A 26,955-nucleotide genomic window follows, 5' to 3' on the forward strand; every position below is an offset into this window, starting at 1 on the left:
GTAGAATTGAGGAAAAGGAGGCCTGGAAAGGGAGGGTGTGTGCTCTTCAATATAGCAAAGCACAAATGGCTGATGCTCACCGTTGACATAGAGACTGTTCTGGTCCAGGATATAGGGGCCCAGCTGGGTGAAACTCTGGGTCAGATTCCTCACCTCCTCATATATCTGTTCACTTTCTAGCCTGTGGCCAGCAGGGTCTAGGTGGTAGGTACAAGTGGCATCCACCCCTGTGGCTGCCCTATTTTTCTCTGGCCTGGAAAGGTTAAATAAGAATGATGATAAATGGATTCCCTGAGGAGGGGTTCTGAGACACCTGGAACAGCACATAAAGGATTCAGAGGAACAGAAATATCTTAAAGAGACTTAAAAAGTCAGTTGTACATTTTTTATCTTATTGATTTCCAGTAATGTGTGACACTGGACAGACAGTGAATAAGAAATTTTTATCAATTACAAGAATAACATAAGCAAGTGCAGGTTATAGGAGGAGAGATCATAAATGAGACATATGAAAAATAATAATCAAAACACCAAAGATCAAAAATAATGAGCATAAAGGGCATATTTGCCTTAAGAGAAATTATGTGGTTCAGCATTAGGGTCCACAGGAAATGTTCTTTTATTTCAAAGTAAGGAGAGGAAGGACGGAATCCAGAGTGGATGATCAGAAAGAAGTGGCAATTTTGTTGATGGATTGTGGAACAAGTGGTAGAATCAGGAGATATTTTTGTACCAGATATGGCACTTCCTGAATTCTCCTGTGAATAAAATATGCAGAAGTACAGGGAGGAATATAAACACAATCTTTGGTCTGAGAGAACTTTAAGTAACTGTAAACTGATATTTTAAGAACTCACCTGAGCAAGGTTAGCCTGCAGCCAGAATACAATTGACCAACACTGGTTTTGCTGAACAAAGGCCTGAGCTGTGAAGGAGGAGGAGAGGGATGAGGAGGAGGAATGAGTGATAGGGAGGACAGAAGTGAAATGTACAAAGCATGCAATGGTGAGTTGGACTTGCATATGTATAGTCGGGATGAAGTAGGCAGTAGTTTTTTCCAGGGGCATGGAATGGTCAGTAGGTGGGGATGGATGCAATGAACAGGACTCTTACCAGGCTTTGTAGGGTTCTTTCAGTGACATTGAACTTCCTGGATCCAGGGTGACCCATATTCTTCTCAAACTCCAGGTTAGTGATGGTAAAGTTGATGGTGAAAGGTACCAGGACAGGGCTGGCTGCTGCAGAGGGGATGGCAGAAAGAGAGAAGCTCATGCTTTGTTTCTCTCTGGACTTCAGAACTGGGCAACAGTTAGGTACATATTTAAGCACCAGTGAGATTTTTTTTTTTTCTGTAAGAAGCACCAGTTCTTTATGGGGTGGGGAGAGAAGAGGCCTTATAAGATCTCCAACTTAATTACCAAAGATAAGTAGGTTTGCTGTATAGAGGTAACTTCACCATGAAGCAGAATGGAAGCATATCTTTCTCTCCAGATAGCTAACATGCTGTAGTTACCCCTTACTTCTGAGTTTTTATAAGTAAATCTATTTTTTCCTCTTTTATTTTTTAATTTTACTATGCTGGGCACTTTCATGCAAGCCTATAATGTGCTTGGACCATACCCTTCCCTCACACAACTCCCAGCCTTCCACTTTTTCGCTCCCACCTCTCACCTCTCCTATTCCATCTGTTCCCTAAGACAGTAACACTTTAACTTGTTGTTATCTATTGATGAATATTATATATAAACACATATGGAACCTAAGACTTACACAAGTAAGAGGAAATATGATATTTGTCTCTCTGAGTCTAACTATTCACAATGTATAGGCAGTTATGTCGGTTTTCCTACAATTGAAATAACTTATTCTTTATTGCTACAATGTCCATTGTCCATATGTAGTACATTTTCTTCACTGATCTGTTTGTAGATCTTGCAGTTGGTCCCAAAACTCAGCTATTATGAAAAGTGTTGCAATAAACACTGATAAACAAGTTTCTCTGAGCTATGATGACTCAGGGTCTTGTGGGTACACACAATGATACAATAGGGTCATATATTAGCACAAATACAAACAGCCAGAAAAATGTAGACAGAAACTCCACTAAGATTTCATTTCACTTTTCTCAGAATGGTAGTCATCAAGAAAACAATGGTGTAAGGATGTGTAACTCTTGTACACACTGAGTAATAAGTTATGTTATTCTCACCATGAAGGAAACCAGGATGGAGGTTTCTGAAAAATGATCTATACATTATTTTAGAGATGCACATATTTATTATTGATTTATGAACTAAGACATTAAATAGTGTGTTTCCAGCCTCACCATTTCTAACTGGATGAACCCAGGCCACATAATTGTAGTAATTTCATGATTTCAGGTGATTTACTATATATGTTTATATGTTCTTACATTAGAATCTTATTTTTATGTCACTGACATTTAAAGGTTTATCACATAAACCTTATGATAGTCAGTAGAAGATAATTTTTCTTTTTTTGTGTATGTGTTTATGTATCTTACATATGTGTATATACATATCCATTTGCAGCCAATGGTCATGTCTTCTGCCCTCTATATTTTTTGTATTTTTTTTGTTTTGTTTTTGAGAAAAGGTCTCTCACTGAACACGGAACTCACTGACTTGCCTAGATTAACTGACTTGGAGACCTCAGGAATGTTCCTGTCTTTTCCTCCCCAGTGCTGTGATTACAGGTATGTACTACCACACTCATCTTTTTACAGGAATGCTGCAGAGATAAACTTGAAATATTATGACTGTATTAGAAGCACTTTACTTGACTGACCAATTATTCCGATCCTAATGTGATTTTTTTTTTCACAGCAAGAATTTCTTTTGTAGTTCTTATACTTTTATGGCCCAGGCAATACACTGTCAAATAAGAAAAGACACCAGTAACCACTGGAAATTATTTGCAGACAGATCCACTTCTATTCATTCTGACAGTTGATTTGTCATAATAAAAAAAGAGTAAGTAGACAGAATCACACAAAATCATCATACACTATAAAAGGACCCATGTTTTCTAATCTTGGCAACTGGGCATTCATTCCCATGAATTATGCAGACAAAAAGACCTTTTCTTTATTAATTGTCAAGTAGCCAAGACATATATGTATTTGCAAATGACCTTCACTCTCATCTCATCAACCAACTCAAGAAAAAATGTTTCTTAAACAGCATGCTGGTTAGTTGGTTAGTTATGGAAATTAAGCGGCTAATCTCAACTGAATTATTATATAAATTAATTCTTAATTAGTCTACCAGTTTCTATCTCTGAAAGGACTAAAGAAAAAAGTTATAAATGAGAGTCCAAGAAGATAGAATAATTGGTAAAGTGACTACTGCACAAGCATGAAAATTTAAGTTCAGATTTCTAGCAACCATGTTAAAAGTGTGAATGGGGAGAAGCCAAGCACTATTATTGTTCAGATCTGTAACCACAGCTCTGTAGGGGCAGAGACAGATGCATAAGATATAGTTTTTGTGTGAGAAACTGTCTTTAAAAGCATAGAGAGGTTGGAGAAACTTAATAGGATTAAGTGATGTTAATGTAATTCTCATTTTACAGATGGAAAGTATGGCCAATGGGAAGCTGAATAATTTGTCCCAGTTCATGCATCCACAAAAATTAAGATATGGATATAGCCATGATATGTATTATTGCATTAATTTATTATTCACTTAATATGAGAGGTGATATTGTTATACTAGGTCTAAACTATTTTTGTATTTAAATAATTTTTAATTATTTAAATGTATTTGTGTATGTCTATCTGAATGTGTGCCATATTTACAGAAGCATGTTATGGCCAGAGAAGACATCAAATCTCCTGCAAATAGAGTTAAAGGTGAGTGTGGGTCTTCTAGAAAAGCAATCCCCAACTACTGAGTTATTCTTCCATTTCAATTTTTTATATTTCAAGTGTTGATTCTCAATGGTACTTTTAACACAAACCCTGTGGTGCATACATGACAATATCATAGCAGTGTAAGTTTTAGGAATCTTGGTGTGGTTTGAATGAGAAATGTTGCTGAAAGGCTCATGTATTTGTAGAACCTTTAGGAGGTGGAGCATTGCTGGAGTAAGTGAGCCCAGTCCCATATTCTTTCCACTTCCCGACTTCAAAGGCAGTGAGAACAGTCATCCTTAATTCCAACCACTATGCCTTCTCTTCATGACAGATTACTGTAAATGTTAACTCAGAGCAAACTTTGATGCCCCAAAGGAGCTTCTTGTGGAGTATTTTGTCACTGCAATGAGAAACATGACAAACTTGTATGTCACCAGATTATACAGTTCCCACAACTAGAGTCAAACAACACAAGTTGTTTATAAGCACCAAATCCTAGTGATGAGCAGATGGATTTTTTTTTTTTGTTCTATTTGAAGACCTTTATGATACCATTGGTAGTTTTAACATAGAAAACATTGCAGAAGGAATAGGTGGGGTAGGACTGCAGGAAATCAAAATACTAGGTTCATAGACTTTGGACAAATCAAACCTTTAAAATTCTGCTAAAAAGATAGAACTATACTTTTGTGATCAGGAAATTAGAAGAAATAACCTCTTATCTATTTAATTTATTCAGTAAAAAAGGTTTTCTTCTCCCCCCCTTAAAAAAACAAAATAAAACAAAAAAAAAAAATCTAGCTCTTGTGTAGCTCAGGCTAACTTCTGATCCTTCTTTCTCCACTTCCCAAGCTACAAGCATGAACTGCAAGGCTCACTTTATGTGATACTGGTTGGAATTTTGTGCATGCTAGGTCAGCATTCTGCCAACTAAGCTTCATCTTCAGTGCCAAAAAATAGTTATTAAAACAAACTTATGACTGATTTTTTATTCATAATCTAGAGATTTGATCAGTGAATGTGCTTGCTCCTTGCACAACAGCCATTACATAAATTCCCTGATCAACTACCCATGGTAGAATGTAGATTAGTTATGGATGTTGGATGGTATAGAATTCAAGAGCCAAACATATTAGAAATGGGTCCTAGGGAATATCTTAGGTGGTTGGTAAGTGTTTAGTAATCAAAGATTCCTCAGGGACCTGGGAAGACTCTATTAAATCTCTTCTGTGTCCTCCAACATTTTTCATCTGCTTCATATTTCTGCTTATTTTTAAAAGACTTGGAGAATCTAAACAGTGGAGAATTCATACCTGTTGGGGTAGAAGAAATGTTTGGCATTCCTTGAGAAACAGTGCCCATCACTGAAGCTGGAAAAAAAAATCAAGTGTTTTGATTACAGACTCTATTCACGAGGAGAGATAAGGAAGTGACACCTTCCTTTTTCCTCCCTAAATAAAAGTGGGTTGCAGGCATGGAATAGATTCAGACTCATGAGCTTAGTAATGAATAATGAAGACTGAAGATACTCACGCTTGTGGGTGGTGGTCAGAATCTTCTGTGTATAACCTACATAGATAATGAAAAAGGAGTGAAAATTGAGTGGGATTGGGAAAGTAGGAGTGTGGGAGTACATTGTGACTCTGAAATATAGCTCACCATTGACATAGAGACTATTTTGGTCCAGGATGTAGGGCCCTAGCTGCATGATATTCAGTTTTTTCAGCTCCCAGTATACACGCTCTCTGTCTAGCTCTTGATTAGAAATGTTGGGGAGGTAGGTGCAGATGACATCTACTCCTGTGGCTGTCCCATTGTACTCAAGCCTGGGAAAAGCAAGCAAAGGAAGTGACATTAAATAGGTCATCTGGGGGAGGGAACCAGAGGTGTCTAGGAGAGGTATGAAAGGGCTAGAAGAAATGGAACATCTGGTGTATTGCTGAAAAGCCAGGCTTCTAATAGTTTAACTTGTGACCACGAGTAGAGATAGAAGTAAAAGTGTTAAATGTAATCCAAGACTCAAACCTATATCATCATCTCACAGTGCCTAGAAGGGTCATATATACAATAGATGTAAACATGAATTAGGAGTTATAGCAAATGGAAAATCACACTGTCTTAAGAGGAATTCTATGCACAGAACTTAAACTCCTACCCCCCACAATTCTCCTTTATTTCAAAGTCAGAGAAAAAGAAAAAGAATTAAGAATATCTGAGCATTACAATCCTGTGGGGGCTGGAGGCTATGAGAACATCTGAGGACAAATAGAAGGGGCAGGAGCTAATATGTAACTGGAGGTCATGTGTTCTAAATTTTCCAGTGCTAGGGACATAAAAACACAAGGCAAGCTGACTAAACTGGCCTAGAAATATCTGCGGAAAGATTGTTCCAACATAATTGTGATGTGATGTGTGTGTGTGTATGTGTGTATGTATGTGTATATGTGTGTGTGTATGTGTGTGTATGTGTGTGTGTATGTGTGTGTATGTGTGTGTTCATGCTTATGTATGCATGTAGATGTCAGAGTGATTATTCTACCTATCTATCATGATAGCATCTATCTTGGCTTTTTGTTTGGTCTCTCCCTCCCTCCCTCCCTCCCTCCCTCCATCCCCCCTCTCTCTCTTTCTCTATCTCTGTCTCTTTCTCTCTCTCTCTCTGAGGCCTAACACACATTGATTTGACTAACTGGCTAGTCAATCCATAGGACCATCCAGAATATACTTTTCTAGCACTGGATTTACAAGCACATGTTGTCATGACTGACTTTTCAGGTAGGTGCTGGAGATCAAACTCAGATCTTCATGGTTGGTCAACACACACTTCATTGACTGAACTATCTCTTCAGCTTCTGGCCTATTATTATAAGGTCTCACCTGAGCAAGATCAGTCTGCATCCAGAGTATAGGGGGCCGATACTGGTTTTACTGAATAATGCTCTGAGCTGTGAAGAAAGGTGAAAGGCATGAGAAGTATGCTGAAGATGAGGTTAAGAGAGACATGAGAAGAGCAAGTTGTTATCCGTGTGCAAGTCTTTCATTTATGAGCTATGTATGAGGTTGTTGGGGCCTCCTTCATGGTCATGTGTAAGTGGAGGTTCTGATGCTAACCATGGTTCTTAATTTGTCAATAAAGAAGGGGAGGGCAGTTGCTGGGCAGAGGGTACAGATTGGCCTTCTGAGTCCCAGAAGAAAAAGGCAGGTGCAAGGAAGGAGAATGACCTTTTCTGTCATGCTTTCCAGTCAGAAAGATTCCACAGCAATCATGTAAGGTCTCAGGAAGAGCTTGAGTCTGTGGCCTCTGCTACTAGTGGGTAGTCAAGGATGTTTGGCATGGGCTAGGTGGGGCTAGACACTGAAGTTTAGGGCAAGTGGAGAGATGGAGATAATAAATTGGCAAGGGTATGCTTTTCCAGGTGGGAGATAGCTGTGCCTAGGCATTGTGCTAAGAAAGTAAATTATAAGGAATTGATTGTGTGTGTGTCTTTTATTCATAGATTCAAGGGTCCCAGGAAGAGGCTGGTGGAGTGGTCACCTCCTGGTACTAAAGTCGTATAGAAAGGGAAGCTGGGAGGTGTTGTTAGTGCTACCCGCCCTGGGAAAAGGCAGTAGTGATTTTAAAACTACACACAACAGTCATGAATTGGGTTGGTGAGTGTAGCTTTCAACTGTAGGTGGGCTTATATACACTGGAGTGAGTGTCTCACCAGTTTCTTCAAGATTCTCTCAGTGGTGTTGAACTTCCTGGATCCAGGGTGATGCATGTCCTCCTCATACTCCAGATTAGTGACAGTGAAGTTGAGGGTAAATGGAATCGGCACAGAACCTGCTACAGTAAAAGGACAGGAGGGATGAGAGAGTCACATGCTTTAAAGTTATTTAACTATTTCTTCTCTCTAAACTAGGGTTGGGGCATCATCTATGGACATCTCTATTATTCAGAAGAGGTTTCTTCAAAAGTGGACAGTTACATCATAAAGAAGACTCAAACATCAGTCTCAGCTGATAGGTACCAATAATGGATATGGTTACTCTTGACTGGTAAATGTACCATCAACCATAAAGGAAATATATATGACTCTTTAGGAGGCTAAAAGTCAAATAAGCATTATCCTTTTTGAATTTTTGTTTAAACTAAATGTTTTCTCTGACACCTACTTGTTTATTGATTATGTATGTGTATGTTTGCATATGTGTGTGGGATGGATATTATCTGTGATTGGGTGTATGTGTGTACATGTGTTTGGGGGACATTGCATGTGGGACTGCATACATGTGAGTGACAAATGACACGCTGTTTTCTTTCCGGAACTGTTCATCTTGCCTTTTTAAGATGGGTTCTTAATTGGCCAAGTACTCATAAGGTAGGCTAGAATGGATTTCCAGTGAGTAACAGTGATCCTCAAGGCTACATCTCTCATGAGCTAAGATTATAAGTTCATGACACTACATCTATTCTTTCTTTTCTTCCTTCCTTCTTTTCCTCCTTCCTTTTTTCTTCAGTCATTCCCTCTCCCTTCTTTTTATTCTTTCTTCTCTCCCCTCCCTCCTTCTCCCTTTAGTATGGTTTCTGGGGAATTGAACTCTGATCTTCAGGTTTGCAAAGAAAGCACTTTAAAACTTAGCTATCGCATCAGTCTTTATTATTATTTTTATTCCTATTCTTAAGGAACATATGTTGGTTCTTCACATTAAGTCCTATTTAAAGAACTTAGACACAGCCGGGTGGTGGTGGCGCACACCTTTAATCCCAGCACTTGGGAGGCAGAGGCAGGTGGATTTCTGAGTTCAAGGCCAGCCTGGTCTACAGAGTGAGTTCCAGGACAGCCAAGGCTACACAGAGAAACCCTGTCTGGAGGGGGGGGAGAACTTAGACACAATGAATTTGCTATTGTGAATCAAGTAGTTATTATGATATCCATTTAACAAATCCAAAACCTGGCAAAAATGGCTTAGTGGATTAAGCTTCTTGCTGCCAAGCCTGCTGACTTGAGTTCTGTCCTTGAAAAACCACATGGTAGAAGGACAGAACAGAGTCCTTCAAGTTGTCTTCTGACTCCCACTTTTTTATAGTGATGCACCACACACACACACACACACACACACACACACACACACACACACAAACACACACGGGTGCTCTCACATATACACATACACATGCACACACACAAATTAATCAATCAATGAATGCAAATAAAAAATATGGAACCAATGGGAAATTAAATAATTTCCTAAATAACAGAATCCAACTTAAAAAACAGGACATACTATTGTGTTTATATATTGCTTATTCTTTTAACACATGTGAGCTTATGGTATTGTATTAGATTCTGATTACCTCTAAACTATATTTCAATTCTACTTTTATATAATTCCTATAATTCTTTTTGACAAGGTCTCATATAGTCTATGCTGGTCTCTAACCAGCTATGTTGTTAAGGATGACAATTTTTTTTTACCATCCTGCCTCCATTGTCCAAGTCCTTTAATTAGAGTCATCCCTCAACATGCCCAGGTTAAGTGGTGTTAGAGGAGGAACTTATGGTTTCCTGAATGTGAGGCCTACAGTACACCAGCCAAGCTATGTGTATAGCTAAGCCTTTGATTTTGAATCATGAAAATTTAGCACAGCAGTGTGATTGGGGGGGGGGCACTTCCATTACCATATGATATAACTCTCTCCATACTAGAGTAAAATAGAAGCAGCCAACAGAGATTAAATTCCAAAGGGTAACAGATGGGTTTTTCTTGCCCAATTTTGAGATATCACTGATATTTTCAACTTTAATTTCTTAGCTTTTAAATTTTGTGGTTGGGGAGGATGTGTACACATTGTGTTAGTATGTGCATATGGAGGTCAAAGGACAACTTATGGGAATGTGTTTTCTCCTACCGTGTGGGTCACAGAAATAGAAATCAGGTTTGCACCCTACATCCATAGAAACATATCTACAGGCCTGAAAATTTTTATAGTTCTCACAATAAAATTGTTATAAACGGGGTGGAACAAAAGCCAGAACATAATCCTAAAAATAGAGGGTTCATTATCTGATAGTTGATTCATCAGGGTTCATCCATTTAATACAAATCAAATCTTCTTTACATATCTAATAAGAGAATACAACTATAGTTTTTACACATAGTGAAGGACCTGACACACATTTAAATTAAAGAATATAGTAATGAAGAATTATGCAGAGGGGTTGGAGAGATGGCTCAGGTGTTAAGAGCACTGACTGCTCTTCAAAAGATCCTGAGTTCAAATCCCAGCAACCACATGGTGGCTCACAACCATCTGTAAAGAGATCTGACACCCTCTTCTGGTGTGTCTGAAGACAGCTACTTATACATACTTATATATAATAATAAATAGTCTTTAAAAAAAGAATTATGCAGAATAACTACTCATATTCAATAACAGGAGTTCTTTAAGCAAGCTGTAGATAAATTACTCAGTTGATAAACCAGGAATTTGATGTATTGCTGAAATGGGTAGTGGCACTGCAATGACTACACACTAGATATCTAGCCCACAGCCCTGTTGTTTATACAATTGTAAGTGTTGGTGAATGATTTGGAAGACAGTGGCCATGGATAAGTTTCAGAAACAAGTACCAGAAGTTCTGAGTGCCAGGAAAAGATAAGATTAAGCAGATTCTTGGTAGCTTTTGAAGAACATGTGAAAGCCATAAAGAGTCAATCTTGGCTCATCTAGAATATGTCACTTCTTCTACCCTTGCTCCTTACTCTAAGGATTGTAGAACCATTATAAAAAAATCATGAGAGGGGAGAATTCCTACCTGTAGGACTGAGAGAGCTGTGTATCATCCCCATAGAAGCAATGGTTGTTGTAGCCACTGTGGAGCAAAATTGTCAGATGATTACAATAGAATGGTCATTATCTTGGAGACATCCTGAAGAGAATATGGATGTTGGGGTAATTTTGTTTCTAAGTCTTTATCTATCACAGATTATAGATGAGGTAGGTTTGTATCCTTTCGCAATTTCACCTGAATTGAAATGTTCATTCCAGGAAGGAGAGAGGAGGCTGATAAGACTTACAAAATAAACAGACTTTACAAGTAAAGCTAAGACTAGAAGATTGAGGGCCCAAGGTTATTGATGCAGTGAAAAACTTTGAGGGCAGAAGATGCTGACTGGACGAATTGCCTGGAAGAGACTCTGTGACCCGGTAAGGTACTGGTAAGTCAAACAATGAGCTCTAAGGATTCTGCCTATGTGAGATGTCAGCTATGCTAGGGTGACTATTGGTGATGAGGCTGCATGAGTCATCCTGCTCTTATGAATAACCCTAATAAACTCACTGTTCACCCAAGTTGGATAGTACTATAATTGCTGCTTTGGTGCATTATCACTTTCTTATCTGGTATGAGTAGGTGTTTTTGTGTTGCATATCTCCAAGAAATGTCTCAAACAACAGTTTGTAAAATGGAGATTAGGCCCTCAACTTCTTCATTCTGAAATCCTATACCACAACTGGGAATCATAGATGTGGTTGAGATTTATGAAAACCAAGAATACTTACTCCAAGTGGTAGTAGCCACAACCTGATGTGTGTAACCTGCAGAGCAGATGAAAGAAAGAGTGAAGAAGGAGGGGAATAATGGAAGGGAGGTAAGAGATAGGAGATTAGGGGCTCATCACTACAGCAAAGTGAAAGTGGCCAATGCTTACCATCGACATAGAGACTTTTCTCATCCAGAGTATAAGGGCCCAATCTGTTGACACCATAGGTCAGCCTGCTGATCTCCCAATACACCACTTTTCTGTCCAGTCTAAGGCCAGTGGAATCAGGGTAGTGAGTGCAGACAGCATCTACTCCTGTGCCTGCACCATCATTTTCAGGTCTGGGAAGGATAGGCGAGACAATGATAATAAATGGATTTATTAAAGAGGTATCCTAAAATGCTGGGACATGTCAGGAACTAGCCACAGTAAATGAAAGGGTGGCTAGAGGCCCAGGGAGGTGGATCAACATGGAGGTTTATCTCCAGTCCTAACAACCTGGATTCCAACCCTGGGACCCACATGGTATAAGAAGAGAGGTGGTGCCAATATATTATCTTCTGGTTACATATGGATACCATGGTACTGGTGTTCTCTCTCTATCTCACACACACACACACACACACACACACACACACACACAAATGCATGCAGGCATGCACACACATGAGTTCAAGTACTCATACATAGTCACATATACACACCAAACAAAGAACAAATTTTAAGAAGGAAAAAGGAAGATTGGAGCAGACAGAAACCAGCATTTGATTCTGAGCACATTGATGTCCTCTAGACTGAGACAACCTAAAGTCATGGAGTCATGAGTTTTTTATCAAACACAAGACTCAGATTGCTACTCTCATGTCCTGGTATCTGAGAAGTTCACATATCCAAGACAAGTGAGATTTGATTTAGGACAGACTGCAAATGGAAACAGCAATTTTTGTCTTCAAAATAGCTAGAGTGCAGAATCTGAATGTGTAGGAAAAAAATTCCTTTATTCCAAAGGCAGAAAATGGGAGTCAAAATTCAGACAGGATCATCAGGAACAATAAAGTATTGATATAGTCTACTGGTTATAAGCTAGCTGTGGGGAGGTGGTAGGATTAGAAGACAACTTGTATCATGGATTCCTCACTTCACCTGAACAGCAGTCATGTGGAAGGAAAGCAAGAAGGAAACTGAGTTTGATTTTAGGTCTGGTACTCCAGTTCCATGTCCCAAAACCCACCTGAGCAAGGACACTCTGCAGCCAGCATATAGGGCTCCAACACTAGATTTTTTGAACAATATCCTCAGCTGTGGAAGAAGGTTAGAAGAGTGAGGAGAGATGAACAGGTAGAGATGGCAAGGTGTTGAGACATTTCATCTTTGGGGTCAGGCTTTGATGAGTGAGGTCTTCGTGCAAGATTTCACCTTTGGAGTTTTCTTTAAGGGGCATTGCATGGCAGGTAGGCATACCTTTGTGAAGTGCTAGGCACAATGTGCAGGACTCTCACCAGGCTCTGCAGGGTTCTTTCAGTGATGTTGAACTTTCTGGATCCAGGGAGACCCATGTCCTCCTCAAACTTCAAGTTAATGATAGTGAAGTTGATAGTAAAATGCTCCAGGACAGGTCCTGCTGCTGCAGATAAGGTGGGAGAAAGACACACACACACACACACACACACACACACACACACACACACACAACGTTATTGTTTCTCTCTGAACTTTAGCTTGGGGCATCAGCTGTGTTCATGTTCTTGAACTGAGGAGATTCTTCCTCTAGGAAACACAGTTCCTTTGAAAAGAAAACCTCACACCAAACTCAACTAAATTACAAAGGATTGCTGCATAGGGCTAAATTCACAATCAGCAGAAAGGAAATATATCCGTCTCTTCAGTTGGCAAGATATCTATAGTTTTTTTCTTTCCTGAAGTTCCTTCTTAAAACCCAGTCTTTTCTGAAGTCAACAATTTTTCAGTGAAATACATGTTGGTATTGATTGATTGATTGATTGATGATTGTGTGTGTGTGCGTTTGTGTGTGTGTGTCAAAGCTTGAGTGTGAAAATCAGAGAAAAATTTCAGGAACTGGTTCTGTTCTACCACAATATAGATCCCAGGAATAAAAATTGGTTCATCATGTTTGGCAGGAAACATCTTTATCTTCTAAGTCATCTCACAAGTTTGTCTGTGGCAGTCTGTATGTGTCCCATATAAGGACTTTACATATAGAGGTTCTTTACTTATGTTAGACTGACTGCTTGCACTGGATAAAGTATTGTAACACAATGCAAGTAATATGAAAATAGAATACAAATGTAAAACTGCAGCAAATTATTAAGGATTTCACATCAAGTCCCTAGGTGGCAGGTTCCACAGTTAATACTGGACATACATTGTAGTTTTAATGCATTCTATGCACTCAGTATATATGAGGGTATGCTATTGCAGTAGATCTGATTTTTTCCTAAGGTGTGTGTGTGTGTGTGTGTGTGTGTATGACATATACATATGTTATATGTGCATATGTGTGAAGGAACAACTCGAGTGTCACCCTCTGGATAGTCATCTACTTCCCTTGGCATAGAGGCTATCATTGGCCTAATATACACCACTTATGCTACACAAGCTGTCCAGGGAGTTCCATGCATCTTTGTATTTCTACCTCCAGGTCCTGGAATTAGATGTATTATCTACCATACCTGACAATTTTACAGGGGTTTAAGGAATCAAATTCATGTCCTCTGCTTACAAAACAAGTTCTTTACTGAACTTCCACTTCTGTCCCTGAATTTGTTTTTGACACACTGGCTACTATACCCTTCAGTTCTCACCTATGATCCCAGTTCTCACCTATAATCCTAAAGGATTAGGATTTCCTAATCCTTTGAATGCTTTAAAGGATTAGGAAAGGATTTAAAGCTATAGACAACCTACATGATTCATAATGAGTTAGAAAATGGCTTGGGATATTGAATCTGATGTCTAAGAAACCTTCTGGGAATTAGTCATCAAGAGCTAACCTTGGCTGTCTAGGGAGGTGTCACTTGCTCTATCCTTCCTATGGCCTACTGAAATTGTAAGACTATCTTTAGAGAAAAAATTCCCATCTGTAGGACTGGAGACAGGAGTTGTCATCCTGCCAGAAATGATGATAATCATGGAACCCATGGATTAAAAGTCTACTAGTTGTTTAGAGTGAAAAATACTTTCATTTTGAAGATATCAGAGGGGATTACACATGTGTGAAACTTTCAATTTAATGTGCAAGTGTGCACATGTATTGCATTGCATATGGAGGCCAAAAGACAACATCTGATGCCATTCTTTTTATAAATTATTTTATTGTATTTTATGTGTGTGTTTGTGCACATGGGTGTGTTTGTACCATGTGCATGCCTGATGCTCAGGAAGGCCAGGAAATGGCAACGGTTCCATAGGAGCCGTTATGAGGAGCTATAATTACACATGATTGTAAGCACATGGAAGAGAACTGAGGTGCTCTAGGAGAACAGCTAGTGCTCTTAACTGCTGATTCATCTTTCCAGCCCCTCAGGTGTTGTTCTTCCTGAAACATTGTCCACTTTATGTTTTAAGCCCAAGGAATATGGTTGTAATTGTGTGATATCATTGGACAGCTTGCTCAGTTCACAAGACACCTACTCATTGTCCTGCCAAGGTCATAGGACCAGTGAAACCACAATTCATCTAGGCTGGCTGGGCAGGAAACCACAAGGATTCTCCTGTCTATTCCTTCTAGAGCTAGCATTACAAATGTGGGCCATGATGCCCAGCTTTTTACGCAGCTGCTAGGGATCAAATTCCATACCCATTGCAAGCATTTTCCTGAGTTGTGCTTCCAACCAGACTGGGAGCTATTTTTTTTTATTAGCTGTTTTCTTTATTTACATGTTATATAATATCTCCTTTTCCAGGTTCCCCTCCAATGAAATAAAATAAAATAAAATAAAACAAAAACAAGCCCCTGTTCCCGCCCACCTTCCCCTGCTCACCACCCCACCCTCTCCTGCTTACTGGCCTTGGCATTCCCCTACACTGGGACATAGAACCTTCACAGGGCCAAGGGCCTCTCTTCCCATTGGTGACCAACTTGGTCATCTTCTGCTATATATATGCTGCTGGAGCCATTAGTCCCACCATGTGTACTCTTTGGTTGGTGGTTTAGTCCCTGGGAGCTCTGAGGGTAGATCATATTGTTGTTCGTCTTAAGGGGCTGCAAGCCCTTCAGTTCCTTGGGTCCTTTCTCTAGCTCCTTCATTGGGGACCTTGTACTCAGTCCAATGGATGGCTGTGAGCCTCTACTTCTATATTAGTCGGGTACTGTCAGAGTCTCTCAGGAGACAGCTATATCAGGCTTCTGTCAGCCAGCACATGCCTCCATCCACATTAGTCAGACTGGGAGCTATTTAGGGCATACATATTTGTTCATCTCTAGGAGGAGAGAGGCTTTAGGAAAAAAATACTGATAGGAGCTTTTGTTTCTTTTTATTTCATGGACAGGGACTTACAACATAGAAGAGACTTAATGAGCCTCAGAATACTCACTTGGAGATGTGATAGGCTGGATCTGGTGTGTATAACCTGAAGAGAAAATAAAAGAGTGAGAATGGAGTAGAGTGAGGAAGTAGGGGCTGGGAAAGGAGAGTGTGTGCTCTGTACAAGAGCACACATGGCCACTGCTCACCATTGATGTAAAGGCTGTTCTTATCTAAGGTGTAAGGACCCAGCTGAGTGACACTGTTGGTTAGGTTGCTCAATTCCCAGAATACCCGTTCATTGTCCAGCCCAGGTCCAGTTGGGTCAGCATGATGAGTGCAGATGGCATCTACTCCTGTAGCTGCTCCATTTTTCTCAGACCTGAGAAGGACAGATGAGAAGAATAATGATAAAGAGATTGCCTAGGAAGCATCTTAAGGTAAAGTGCAGGAGAGGAAGGAGCCAGAGGTGATGAAATGACTGGTGTAGAGGTGATTCATAAGGCTTATATTCTCTGAGTGTACTGACTTCCAGCAGTCTGTGAACCTCAGCAGACATGGAGTAAGACGTTTTTATTGAATGCAAGACATTAATCTATGTTCTCGTGGTGTGAGGAATGGAATGTTCATGTTAAAGACAGATGTGGATTTGGGAATTAAAGCAAAGACCAGAGGCAGTAATGTCTGTGCTTGTTAGGTTTAACTGTTGACTTGAATCACCTATAAATAAAGTTTCAGTGAGGGTTTAGCTACACTGTGCCATCCTGGGGTCATGCTTGTCAGGAATGATCTTAATGAAGGTAATTAATGTGGGACTCCCTAATCTATGTGGTTAGCTCAAGATCCTACTTCAGGGATGCTGAAGTGTATAAGAATGGAGAAGTCAATCTGAGTACAAGTGAGAGGGCATTCTTAATTTTATTTCTCTGTATTCTTGACTGTGGGAGTGATGTGAATGTTTCAAACATTAGCTGCTGTGACTTCCCTGAAAATAATTATAAACTGCCATTTGAGTTGTAAAGCTAAAATAAACCATTTTCTCCCTAAGTTTCCTGGCCAGAGTACCTATCACAGTATAATAAATAATACTAGATCAATATTATAAAAGAAATTCTAGGGACAAAATTAAAAGCTCCTAGGAAATTCCATTTTATTCTCCAATGAGGGAATGAAGGTAGGAATTCAGAATGAATGAGCAGGAAAATTTCACCAACCAGCTGATGGTCTGCAGGGTGTGGGGATGACTGAAGTGGAGGTTGTATGACTAGGGACAACTTGGGTGCTGAATCTAGCCCTTCAGGATTTACATAAGGATAATGAACATACAAGACATAAAGAAGGAAAGGCAAGAACATTTTGGGTCTGGGACACACTGAGGACCTCTGGGTTGTTTTTGTTAGGACTTACCTGAGTAATGCTAGTCTGCAGTTAGAATACAGGAGGCTGATACTGGTCTTATTGAACAAAGGCCAAAGCTGTGGGGAATAGGGAGAAGGCTGTCAGTACAAGAATTGAGGGATACAGACTCTTTTTGAGATGTGTGAAGCTAGTGATGGTGAGCAAAGCTGGATTCTATGGAACAGGGTGGAGAGTGGTGTGGCCTTTTTGCAGGGTGTGGCCTCAGTTGATTGGGGTGGCTTACTTCTGTGTAAAATATGCATCTACCGGACAGAGCTCTTACCAGTCTTTGCAGGATTCTCTCAGTGGCATTGAACTTCCAGGACCCAGTGTGACTCATGCCCTCCTCATACTTAAGGTTAGTGATGGTGAAGTTGATGGTGAAAGTCACCAGAGTAGAGCCTGGCACTACAATGGGGGTGGGAGAAAGACACACTGAGCTGTTGTATCCTCTAGGAATCTGAGTTTCTTTTAGCACTACAGTCTTCCTCTTAGATCATAGCCTTTCCAGGGAAGAGAGTAGATCCAGTATCACTTGTTATATATCAAGCACGAGTGGGACTTCTCTTTGGGGATCAGTATACCATGGTGCAGAGACTAATCACATCAGACACTGTTGAGAAAATTCCAAACTGCGTCTTTATTTTCTGGGTCTTGATATAATGCAATTTGTTTGTCTAAAACCCATGTACATATTGATTTTTCAAAAATAATGCTAGAGCAATCATGTGTTTTGTGTGGTGACTTTATATAATCACTTAATTGATGAGTTAGGTTTGGAACCCATGATCTCCACACAGTAGAAACAAAGAACAAATTCTCATAAGTGGTCCTCTGATTTTAACACCCATGTGTTAACTTAATACATCACACATTGTGTTAAATTAACTTAAGAAATAGTTTTAAAGTCAGAGAGAGGACTCGGGACAGGCTCAGTTACTAAAGTCAAGAATGAGGTCCAGGACTTAATCCCAGGACCCATCTACAAAAAAGCCAGGTGTGATGGTATACACTTCCAGTGTTCAGGAAGTGGCAATAGGAGGATTTCTGTGGTTTACTGGCCAGCTAGCTTCTCCTACTTTGTAAATTCCAAGATTGTGAGATGTGTTGACTCAAAAACAAACTGTGGGCCCGTGCCTGAGGAATAACATCTAAGGTGACCTTCAGCATCCACAAGCGCGTGTGTGTATAGGCAAGCCAACCTGCTTTCCTCTGTGCATGGACACTGACACAGAAGAAACATTTTTTTTAAAATTATGTGTTATATTGGGATTATATCTCACTTTACATACTTTTTTTTTAATTGATCTGGTGGAAGATTTTATTGGGAAGCTGACTTAATTGATGTAAATCTCAGCCACCGGGAAATTAAAATCCTTATATAATCTCCAAAACGGACAATCTGAGTGAAGACCAGCCTTTGCAGCTGCAGCATTTTTCCTTTACTTTTCATGGGCAGTTCCAGATCACTGTGGAACCTCAATTTTCTCCTAGTGATCAGTGATCGATATTGCCTTGGAAGTAAGAGATGTTTGCTAGAATCCAGGCCAGACTGCTGTTTAGAAGCCCACTTGCAGTAGGTCTTTCTTACAGTCATTGTAATGGAAATGACAAGTCCCCTAACAAAAGCCTGACTGTCAATCTGTAATCCCCTAATAGACTCCTCAGGGTCCTGCATTCCAAGAAAATATCAGGACTTTCCAGGAAGGTCACAGACCTCAGGATGTCACACTCCAAGACTTTTAGAGCACTACCAGTGGTGACCCAACCCATACACTTGGTGCACCTGAAACTAGATGTGCCTCATTTTCTCACTTCCTCTACATCCTAAGAGTCACATCTTCCTTCCAGGAACTATAAGGTCCTTCTTTTTCCTTCCCTGAGTAATCAGAGACAGCCTGCTGACCAATTGGAAATCAGAGGCATTTCCAGGGGGACTAGCACACCCAGGATCCTGGAATAGGGGGGAATAGGATATAACATCTGTTCCAATACAACCAGGACTAACTGGGACCAGCAAGATCCAGGGACACAGGAACCCCGCTCAACCAGTGGCTTGGTTTCCTTCTGGTCTTTGCCGGTTTACTTTGGGAGTGAACTCCACAACCAGTTCCACAGTGCCCATAGGAGGCTCAAATCCCAGGCACTCTAACACACCCAGGATCACAGGATCCCAGGATCTCAGGAGCTTGGTCACACCAGGTTCTCAGGATCCAAGAGGTAGCTTGACTCCCAAGAACTCTGACATACCCAGAATCTCAGGATCACAGGATCACAGAGACAGCTGGACTCTGAGGAGTTCTGACATAACCAGGATTACAGGAAGGTCAGGCTCCAGTCACATATAGCAGGTAGCACTAGAGATAATCAGATGTTGGGAGCAAGCATAAGAACATAAGCAACAGAAACCAAGGTTACTTGCCATCATCAGAAGCCAATTCTCCCACCATAGCAAGCCCTGGATATACCATCACACCGGAAAACCAAGATTTAGATAGAAAATCACTTCCCATGACAATGATAGACACAAACTAAGCAGAAACACAATGAAACTAACACAAGTTATGAACCAAATGCATCTAACAGATGTTTATAGAACATTTCATCCTAAAGCAAAAGAGTATAACTTCTTCTCAGCATCTCATGGTACCTTCTCCAAAATTCACCATATAATTGGTCATGAAACAGGCCTCAACAGATATAAGAAGATTGAAATAATCCCATGCACACTATCAGATAGTCAAGGACTAAGGCTGGTCTTAAATTCCAACAAAAACAATGGAAAACACACATACACATGGAAGCTGAACAACACTCTACTCAATGATAATTTGGTCAAGGAAGAAAGAAAGAAATAAATTAAATACCTTTTAGAAGTTAATATAAATAAAGACACATCATACCAAACCTATGGGACACAATGTAAAGAGTGGTAAGAGAAAAACTCATAACTCTAAGGGCCTCCATAAGGAAACTGGAGAGAATTTACATGAACAGCTTGAAAGCATACCTGAATGCTCTAGAACAAAAAGAAGCAAATATATGCAAGAGAAGTAAATGGCAGGAAATAATCAAATTCAGGGCTGAAATAAACCAAATAGAAACAAAAAGAATTATACAAATAATCAACAAAACCAGGAGCTGGTTCTTTGAGAGTATCAACAAGATAGATAAACCTTTAGCCAGACTAACCAGAGGGAACAGAGACAGTATTCAAATTCATAAAATCAGAAATGAAAAGAGAGACATAACAAGGGAAACTGTGGAAATCCAAAAAATCATCAGATCCTACTGCAAAAGTTTATACTCAACTAAATTGGAAAATCTGGATGAAATGAACAGTTTTCTAGACAGATACCAGGTACCAAAGTTAAAACAGGATCAGATAAACCATCTAAGCAGTCCCAAACCCCCCTAAAGAAATAGAAGCAGTCATTAATAGTCTCCCAACCAAAAAAAGCACAGGACCAAATGGGTTTAGTGGAGAATTCTATCAGACCTTTAAAGAAGACCTAATACCAAACTATTCCACAAAATAAAATCAGCAGTAACACTGCCTGATTCATTCTACAAAGACACAATTATGCTTATACCTAAACCACACAAAGACCAAACAAAGAAAGAGAAATTCAGACAAATTTCCCATATGGAAAAGTACTCAATGAAATGATTGCCAAATGAATCCAAGAACACGTCAAAATGATCATTCACCACAATCAAGTAGGCTTCATTCCAGGGATGCAGGGATGGTTCAATATAGGAAATCCATCAACATAATCCACTACATAAAAAACAAACAAACAAACAAACAAAAAAACTCAAAAGCAAAACCAAAAAAAAAAAAAAAAAAAAAAAAAAAAAAAAAACCTCAAAGAGAAAAAAAACCACATGATCATTTCATTAGATGCTGAAAAAGCCTTTGACAAAATTAAGCATTCCTTCATGTTTAAAGTCTTAGAAAGATCAGGAATTCAAGGCCCATACCTAAACATAGTAAAAGCTATATACAGCAAACCAGTAGCCAACATCAAACAAAATGGAGAGTAACTTGAAGCAATCCCACTAAAATCAGGGACTAGACAAGGCTGCCCACTCTATCTAATTAGTATATAGTACTCAAACTTCTAGCTAAAGCAATTAGACAACAAAAGGAGATCAAAGGGATACAAATTAGAAAGGAAGAAATCAAAATATCACTATTTGCAAATGATATGATTGTGTACTTGTGACCCCCAAAATTTCACCAGTGTACTCCTAAATCTAATAAACAACTTCAGTAAAGTGGCTGGAAATAAAACTAAATAAAACAAATCAGTAGTCTTCCTCTACTCAAAGGCTGAGAAACAGGCTGAGAAAGAAATTAGGGAAACAACACCTTTCACAATAGTCACAAATAATATTACATAGCCTGGTGTGACTTTAACCTAGCAAGTGAAAGATCTGTATGACATTAACTTCAAGTCTCTGAAGAAAGTAATTGAAGAAGATCTCAGAGGATGGAATGATCTCCCATGTTCATGGATTGGCAGGATTAATATAGTAAAAATGGCCATTATGCAGAAAGAAATCTATAGATTCAATGCAATCCCCATCAAAATTCCAACCTAATTCTTCATAGAGTTAGAAAGAGCATTTGCAAACTCATCTGAAATGACAAAAAACCTCAGATAGCAAAAACTATTCTCAACAATAAAAGAACTGGGGGAATCATCATCTATGACCTCAAGCTGTATTACAGAGAAGTAGTGATAAAAACTGCATGGTCTTGGTACAGTGGCAGGCAGATAGATCAGTGGACTAGAATTGAAGACCCAGAAATGAACCACATACCTATAGTCACTTGATCTTTGACAAAGGAGCTAAAACTATCCAGTGGAAAAAAGACAGAATTTTCAACAAATGGTGCTGGCTCAAGTGGCGGTTGGCATGTAGAAGAATGTAAATCAATCCATTCTGATCTCCTTGTACAAAACTCAAGTCCAAGTGGATCAAGGACCTCCACATAAAACCAGATACACTGAAACTAATAGAAAAGAAAGTGGGGAAGAGACTTGAACACATGGATACAGAGGAAAATTTCCTGAACAGAACAACTTATGCTCTAAGATCGAGAATTGACAAATTGGACCTCATAAAATTGCAAAGTTTCTGCAAAGGACACTGTCAATAGGACAAAATGGCAACCAATGGATTTGGAAAAGATCTTTACCAATCCTACATCCGATAGAGGACTAATATCCTATATATACAAAGAACTCAAGAAGTTAGACTCCAGGGAATCAAATAACCCTATTAAAAATGGGGTACAGATCTAAACAAAGAAGTTTCAACAGAGGAATACCGAATGGTCAAGAAGCACCTAAAGAAATTTTCAACATCTTTAGTCATCAGGGAAATGCAAATCAAGAGAACCCTGAGATTCTACTTCACACCAGTCAGAATGGCTAAAAATCAAAAATTCAGCTGGCTTGGATGTGGAGAAAGAGGAACAATCCTCCATTACTGGTGGGATTGCAAGGTGGTACAACCACTCTGCAAATCAGTTTGGTGGTTCCTCAGGAAATTGGACATAGTGCTACCTGAGGACCTAGCAATACCACTCCTGGGCATATACCCAGAAGATGCTCCAACATGTAATAAGGACACATGTTCCACTATGTTCATAGCAGCCAGGAGCTGATAAGAACCCAGATGTCCTTCAACAGAGGAATGGATACAGAAAATGTGGTACATTTACACAATGGAGTATTACTCAGTTATTAAAAATGATGGATTCATGAAATTCTTAGGCAAGTTGATAGAACTAGAAAATATCATCCTGAGTGAGGTAACCCAATTGCAAAAGAACACACATGGTATATACTCACTGATAAGTGGATATTAGCCTCCATGCTCCAGATAACTGAGATACAATTCACAGACCACATGAAGCTCAAGAAGAAGGAAGAACAAAGTGTGAGTGTTTTGGTCCTTCTTAGAAGAAGAACAAAATATTCACAGGAGCAAATATGGATATAAAGTGTAGAGCAGAGACTGAAGGAAAGGCCATCCAGAGACTCTCCTACCTGAGGATTCATCCTATATAGAGTTATCAAACCCAGACACTATTGTGGATGTCGAGAAGTGCAGAAGTGCATGCTGAGGAGCATGATATGGCTGTCTCCTGAGAGTCATGGCTGTCTCCTGAGAGTCCCCACCAGAGTCCTACAAATAGAGAGGTAGATGCTTGCAGCCAACCATTGGACTGACAATGGGGTCCCTAATAGAGGAGTTAGAGAAAGTACAGAAGGAGTTGAAGGGTTTTGCAACCACATAGGAAGAACAACATTGTCAACCAACCAGACCCCCCAGAGCTTCCTGGGAGTAAGCCATCAACAAAGGAGTAAATATATGGTTCCAGCTGCATACATATGTAGTAGAGGCTGGCCTTATCAGGTATCAATGGGAGGAGAAGTCCTTGTTCATATGAAGGCTTGATAGATGCACCAGTGTAGGGGAATCAATGGTGAGGAGGTGGGAGTAGGTGGATGGGTTGAGGAACACCCTCATAGAAACAGGGGGAGGAAAGATGTGATAGAGGGTTTCCAGGGGGTGGGGGACCAGGAAAGGGGTTAACATTTGAAGTGTAAATAAAGAACATATCCAGTAAAAAAGAAAAAAAGAGAAGAGAGAAAAAGGGAAACTAAATGAAAAAAATTAAAAGAAAAAAAAAAAAGAAATCAGAGGCAGTCTGCTGACTGTTCGATTTCAGACCCCAGGACAAAGGACTGAGGTGCATCTGAGGTGCACACTCCAAAGCAGACCTTGCCTCCAGGTTCTTCCAGAATCTCTCAGTTCCTACCTGGCATTCCCAGCTCCCATACCCAACCCTGAACTTTCCAGCACAGGAGTTGGGCAGATCTCCTCCCAGAGACTCTTCCCTATGTAATCCAGACATTTTGAGCTCCTCTTTTTCTGTTTCTCTCTCCTTTGCTCTCCTTTTCTCCCCATCTCTCTGCATGCTCTTTCTTGCTTTCTTTCTAGCCTGCTGCTCCATGCTCTCTTCCCCTCTTGCCTATGTTCTTGGAAACAGTAAACCTGCTGGAGAGCAGCATGGCAGTAAACCTGCATTTATATGTACATTTTAAAATCTGGCTTGAATTGACTCATTTCACTGACAGAGAAATAATTTATCACTGACCACTTAGGAACCAGAGACAGCCTGATTACATAAAACCCCCTTCCTCTGGGATCTATAAGAAAGGATCCTTATTCTCCCTCATCTCTCTTTAGAACCACCAATAAGCTTTCTGTTGATGGGATTAATTAGACTTCTAATGAATCTCTTACCTGAAATTACAATCTTCCTCTGTATTGTCCTTGTACTTCAAATTCTAACAATTTCATTGATGTTAAGCAAGAGAATAGATAAGATGAAGATGGTGTCTGTTGTTTAGAAACCTCGGCAGTGCCAATAAAGAGTATGAGAAGGATGGGTATGGGATTCTGATCCTCGAATGAAGTAGAGCCAGTCCCTGCTCTAGTCTACCACCTTCAAGATGACCTTGCATTTCCCTGGTCTATAAATAGTGTACACTGTTCTCACCTTTCCTGTTGAAAACTAAGGGGCAGTGGAGATGTGTCAGTCAGTCCAGTGTTTGTCTTACAAACATGACGACCTGATTTCAGATCCTCAGTACCTATGTAAAAAGCTGGGTATGGGGCTACACTACACAACTCTGAAGCCAGTACTGGGTAGATAGAGATGGCAGGATTTCTGAAGCTTGTTGATCAGAAAATAGCTGTGACAGTTTGTATATGGTTGGCCCAGGAAGTAGCACTATTTGGAGGTATGGCCCTGTTGGAGTAGGTGTGCCACTATGGGCTTTAAGACCCTCATCCTAGCTGCCTGGAAGCCAGGCTTCGCCTAGCAGCCTTCAGATGAAGATGTACAACTCTCAGTTTCTCCTGCACCATGTCTGCCTGGACACTGCTATCAAATACCACCTTAATAATAATGGACTGAATCTCTGAACCTGTAATCCAGACCCAATTAAATATTGTCCTAATAAGAGTTGCCTTGGTCATGGTGACTCTTCACAGCAGTAATACCCTAAGACATTTACAAATGCTATGTCAAAAAATAAGGTGGTCAGCTGTTAAGAATGACACTCATCATTGATCTTTGGTATCCATATACATGTCTATGCATGTAGAAGTATCTACACAACAACAACAACAACAATTCTCTCTCTCTCAAAACTGAGAACTTGGAGAGCCAGACTGATTCAGGTCTTTCTAAGAGGCCCTATGAAAGAACAAAAGAAATTTTAGTTCTATGACCTGGAAAGACAACATAAATCCTATTTGCTTCCATGTAAGGACCAGGACTGATTTTGAAAAGGTCATGGGCACTAGCTCCAGGAACAGACCATAAAATCCAGAAACAAGGTCATTAAAACCCCTCCCAAAGAGCAACTTGGGGGTAACCACAAAAATGGGGAAATATCTTGTCTCAGAATGAGCCATCTGTGCTGAATGCCCTATCTCATTCTATGATTAAACATTCATGACATAGGAATGCAGATCACTGACCATCTGTGACCTCCTAGCACCCACTAATGAAATTTTAGATTATCTAATCTTTCTAGAGAATTTGTCTGGTTCCTTGTAAGAAGGCCTTCATACCTTTGTCTCTGGCTGCCACTTCAAAAACAGGTTGAACCCTGCATGCTAGTTGTCTCTGCAGAATAAATGTTTTTTGTCTTTGTGTACTATCTGAGTCTGGGGTCTTCCGTCACGAATTTTGGACCCTTACAGTCCTTGTCCAAGAACAGACTTATCATGCACAGTGTGACCCTGGAATACAGGCTCTGGGCTATGCTGAACAGCCAGTGGGACAGACAGAGGGAAAAAAAATGACTATTCATGTAAGTGCTCAGTTAAAATAGGTGGCATTAGGGTGGGGCCTGTGGGGACAGGGAAGGGGTTCTCTCTCCTTACTTTTCTAATTACCTGGATCAGTAGGAATAAGGGTCCTGAAGAAGGAGGAATTAAGCTTGTGATTCCTGGGAAATCTGACTCATCTTCCTGGGCTGTGATTATCACCTAAGACAGCTATACCTGAGGTGCCCTGTGCTCTCTGCTCTTTCCCAACATTGCTTCACTTAGCTCTCTTCTTGGATATCCTCCCCATCTCCTGGAAGCCTTGGACCATGAAATGAAGTCTGTGTTCTGGTTTAGCGAGGCTTATTCCAGAGACCCGGTAGAAAATTCTACAAAGGATGGAACCGTGAGCTATGCTCCCAGACATTAGGCTCCTGATAATCCTATGGCCTTCAGTCATGTAGGGTAATGCCCCAAGCTCCTGGTCTTCTGGCTGGACTCCACCCCCACAGTTAACTGGCTACAGCCAGGTATGCCCTGCCCCACTGTAACCTGGCAACAGCAAGGTAGCCCAGCCCACTATAAAAAAAGCTGCTGCTTCTCTCTCTTGCCTCTCTTAGGCTCTTGTCTAGCTTGCCCTCTTGTTCCCCCTCTTCCCTCCCTTCCCCCCTCTCTCCACATGGCCATGGCCAGCCTCTGCTTCTCCCTCCCTCTCCCTCTTTCTCTCTTTCTCTTCCTCTCTCCCTCTCTCCCTCTTCTCTCCCTCTCTCCCTGCCTCCCTCCCTCCTTCCCTCCCTCCCT

The 26,955-nt window shown here is 40.2% G+C and overlaps 1 protein-coding gene across 1 annotated transcript in view; it reads right to left on the reverse strand.

The window, feature by feature from the left end:
* Positions 1-26,955, reverse strand: part of Muc16 (mucin 16, cell surface associated) — a 183,222-nt gene that overhangs the window by 74,454 nt on the left and 81,813 nt on the right. The window contains exons 21-37 of the mRNA XM_031344149.1: positions 17,573-17,697; positions 17,299-17,366; positions 16,101-16,273; positions 15,962-15,997; positions 12,907-13,031; positions 12,639-12,706; positions 11,576-11,748; positions 11,427-11,462; positions 10,681-10,737; positions 7,585-7,706; positions 6,755-6,822; positions 5,537-5,703; positions 5,411-5,446; positions 5,191-5,247; positions 1,114-1,238; positions 858-925; positions 81-253 (exon numbers count right to left, since the gene is read on the reverse strand). Of these exons, the coding sequence (XP_031200009.1) occupies positions 81-253; positions 858-925; positions 1,114-1,238; positions 5,191-5,247; positions 5,411-5,446; positions 5,537-5,703; positions 6,755-6,822; positions 7,585-7,706; positions 10,681-10,737; positions 11,427-11,462; positions 11,576-11,748; positions 12,639-12,706; positions 12,907-13,031; positions 15,962-15,997; positions 16,101-16,273; positions 17,299-17,366; positions 17,573-17,697 (1,677 nt within the window). The remainder of the gene's footprint in view (positions 1-80; positions 254-857; positions 926-1,113; positions 1,239-5,190; positions 5,248-5,410; positions 5,447-5,536; positions 5,704-6,754; positions 6,823-7,584; positions 7,707-10,680; positions 10,738-11,426; positions 11,463-11,575; positions 11,749-12,638; positions 12,707-12,906; positions 13,032-15,961; positions 15,998-16,100; positions 16,274-17,298; positions 17,367-17,572; positions 17,698-26,955) is intronic.

Source organism: Mastomys coucha, unplaced genomic scaffold (assembly GCF_008632895.1).
Source record: "Mastomys coucha isolate ucsf_1 unplaced genomic scaffold, UCSF_Mcou_1 pScaffold23, whole genome shotgun sequence".
NCBI lineage: Eukaryota > Metazoa > Chordata > Mammalia > Rodentia > Muridae > Mastomys > Mastomys coucha.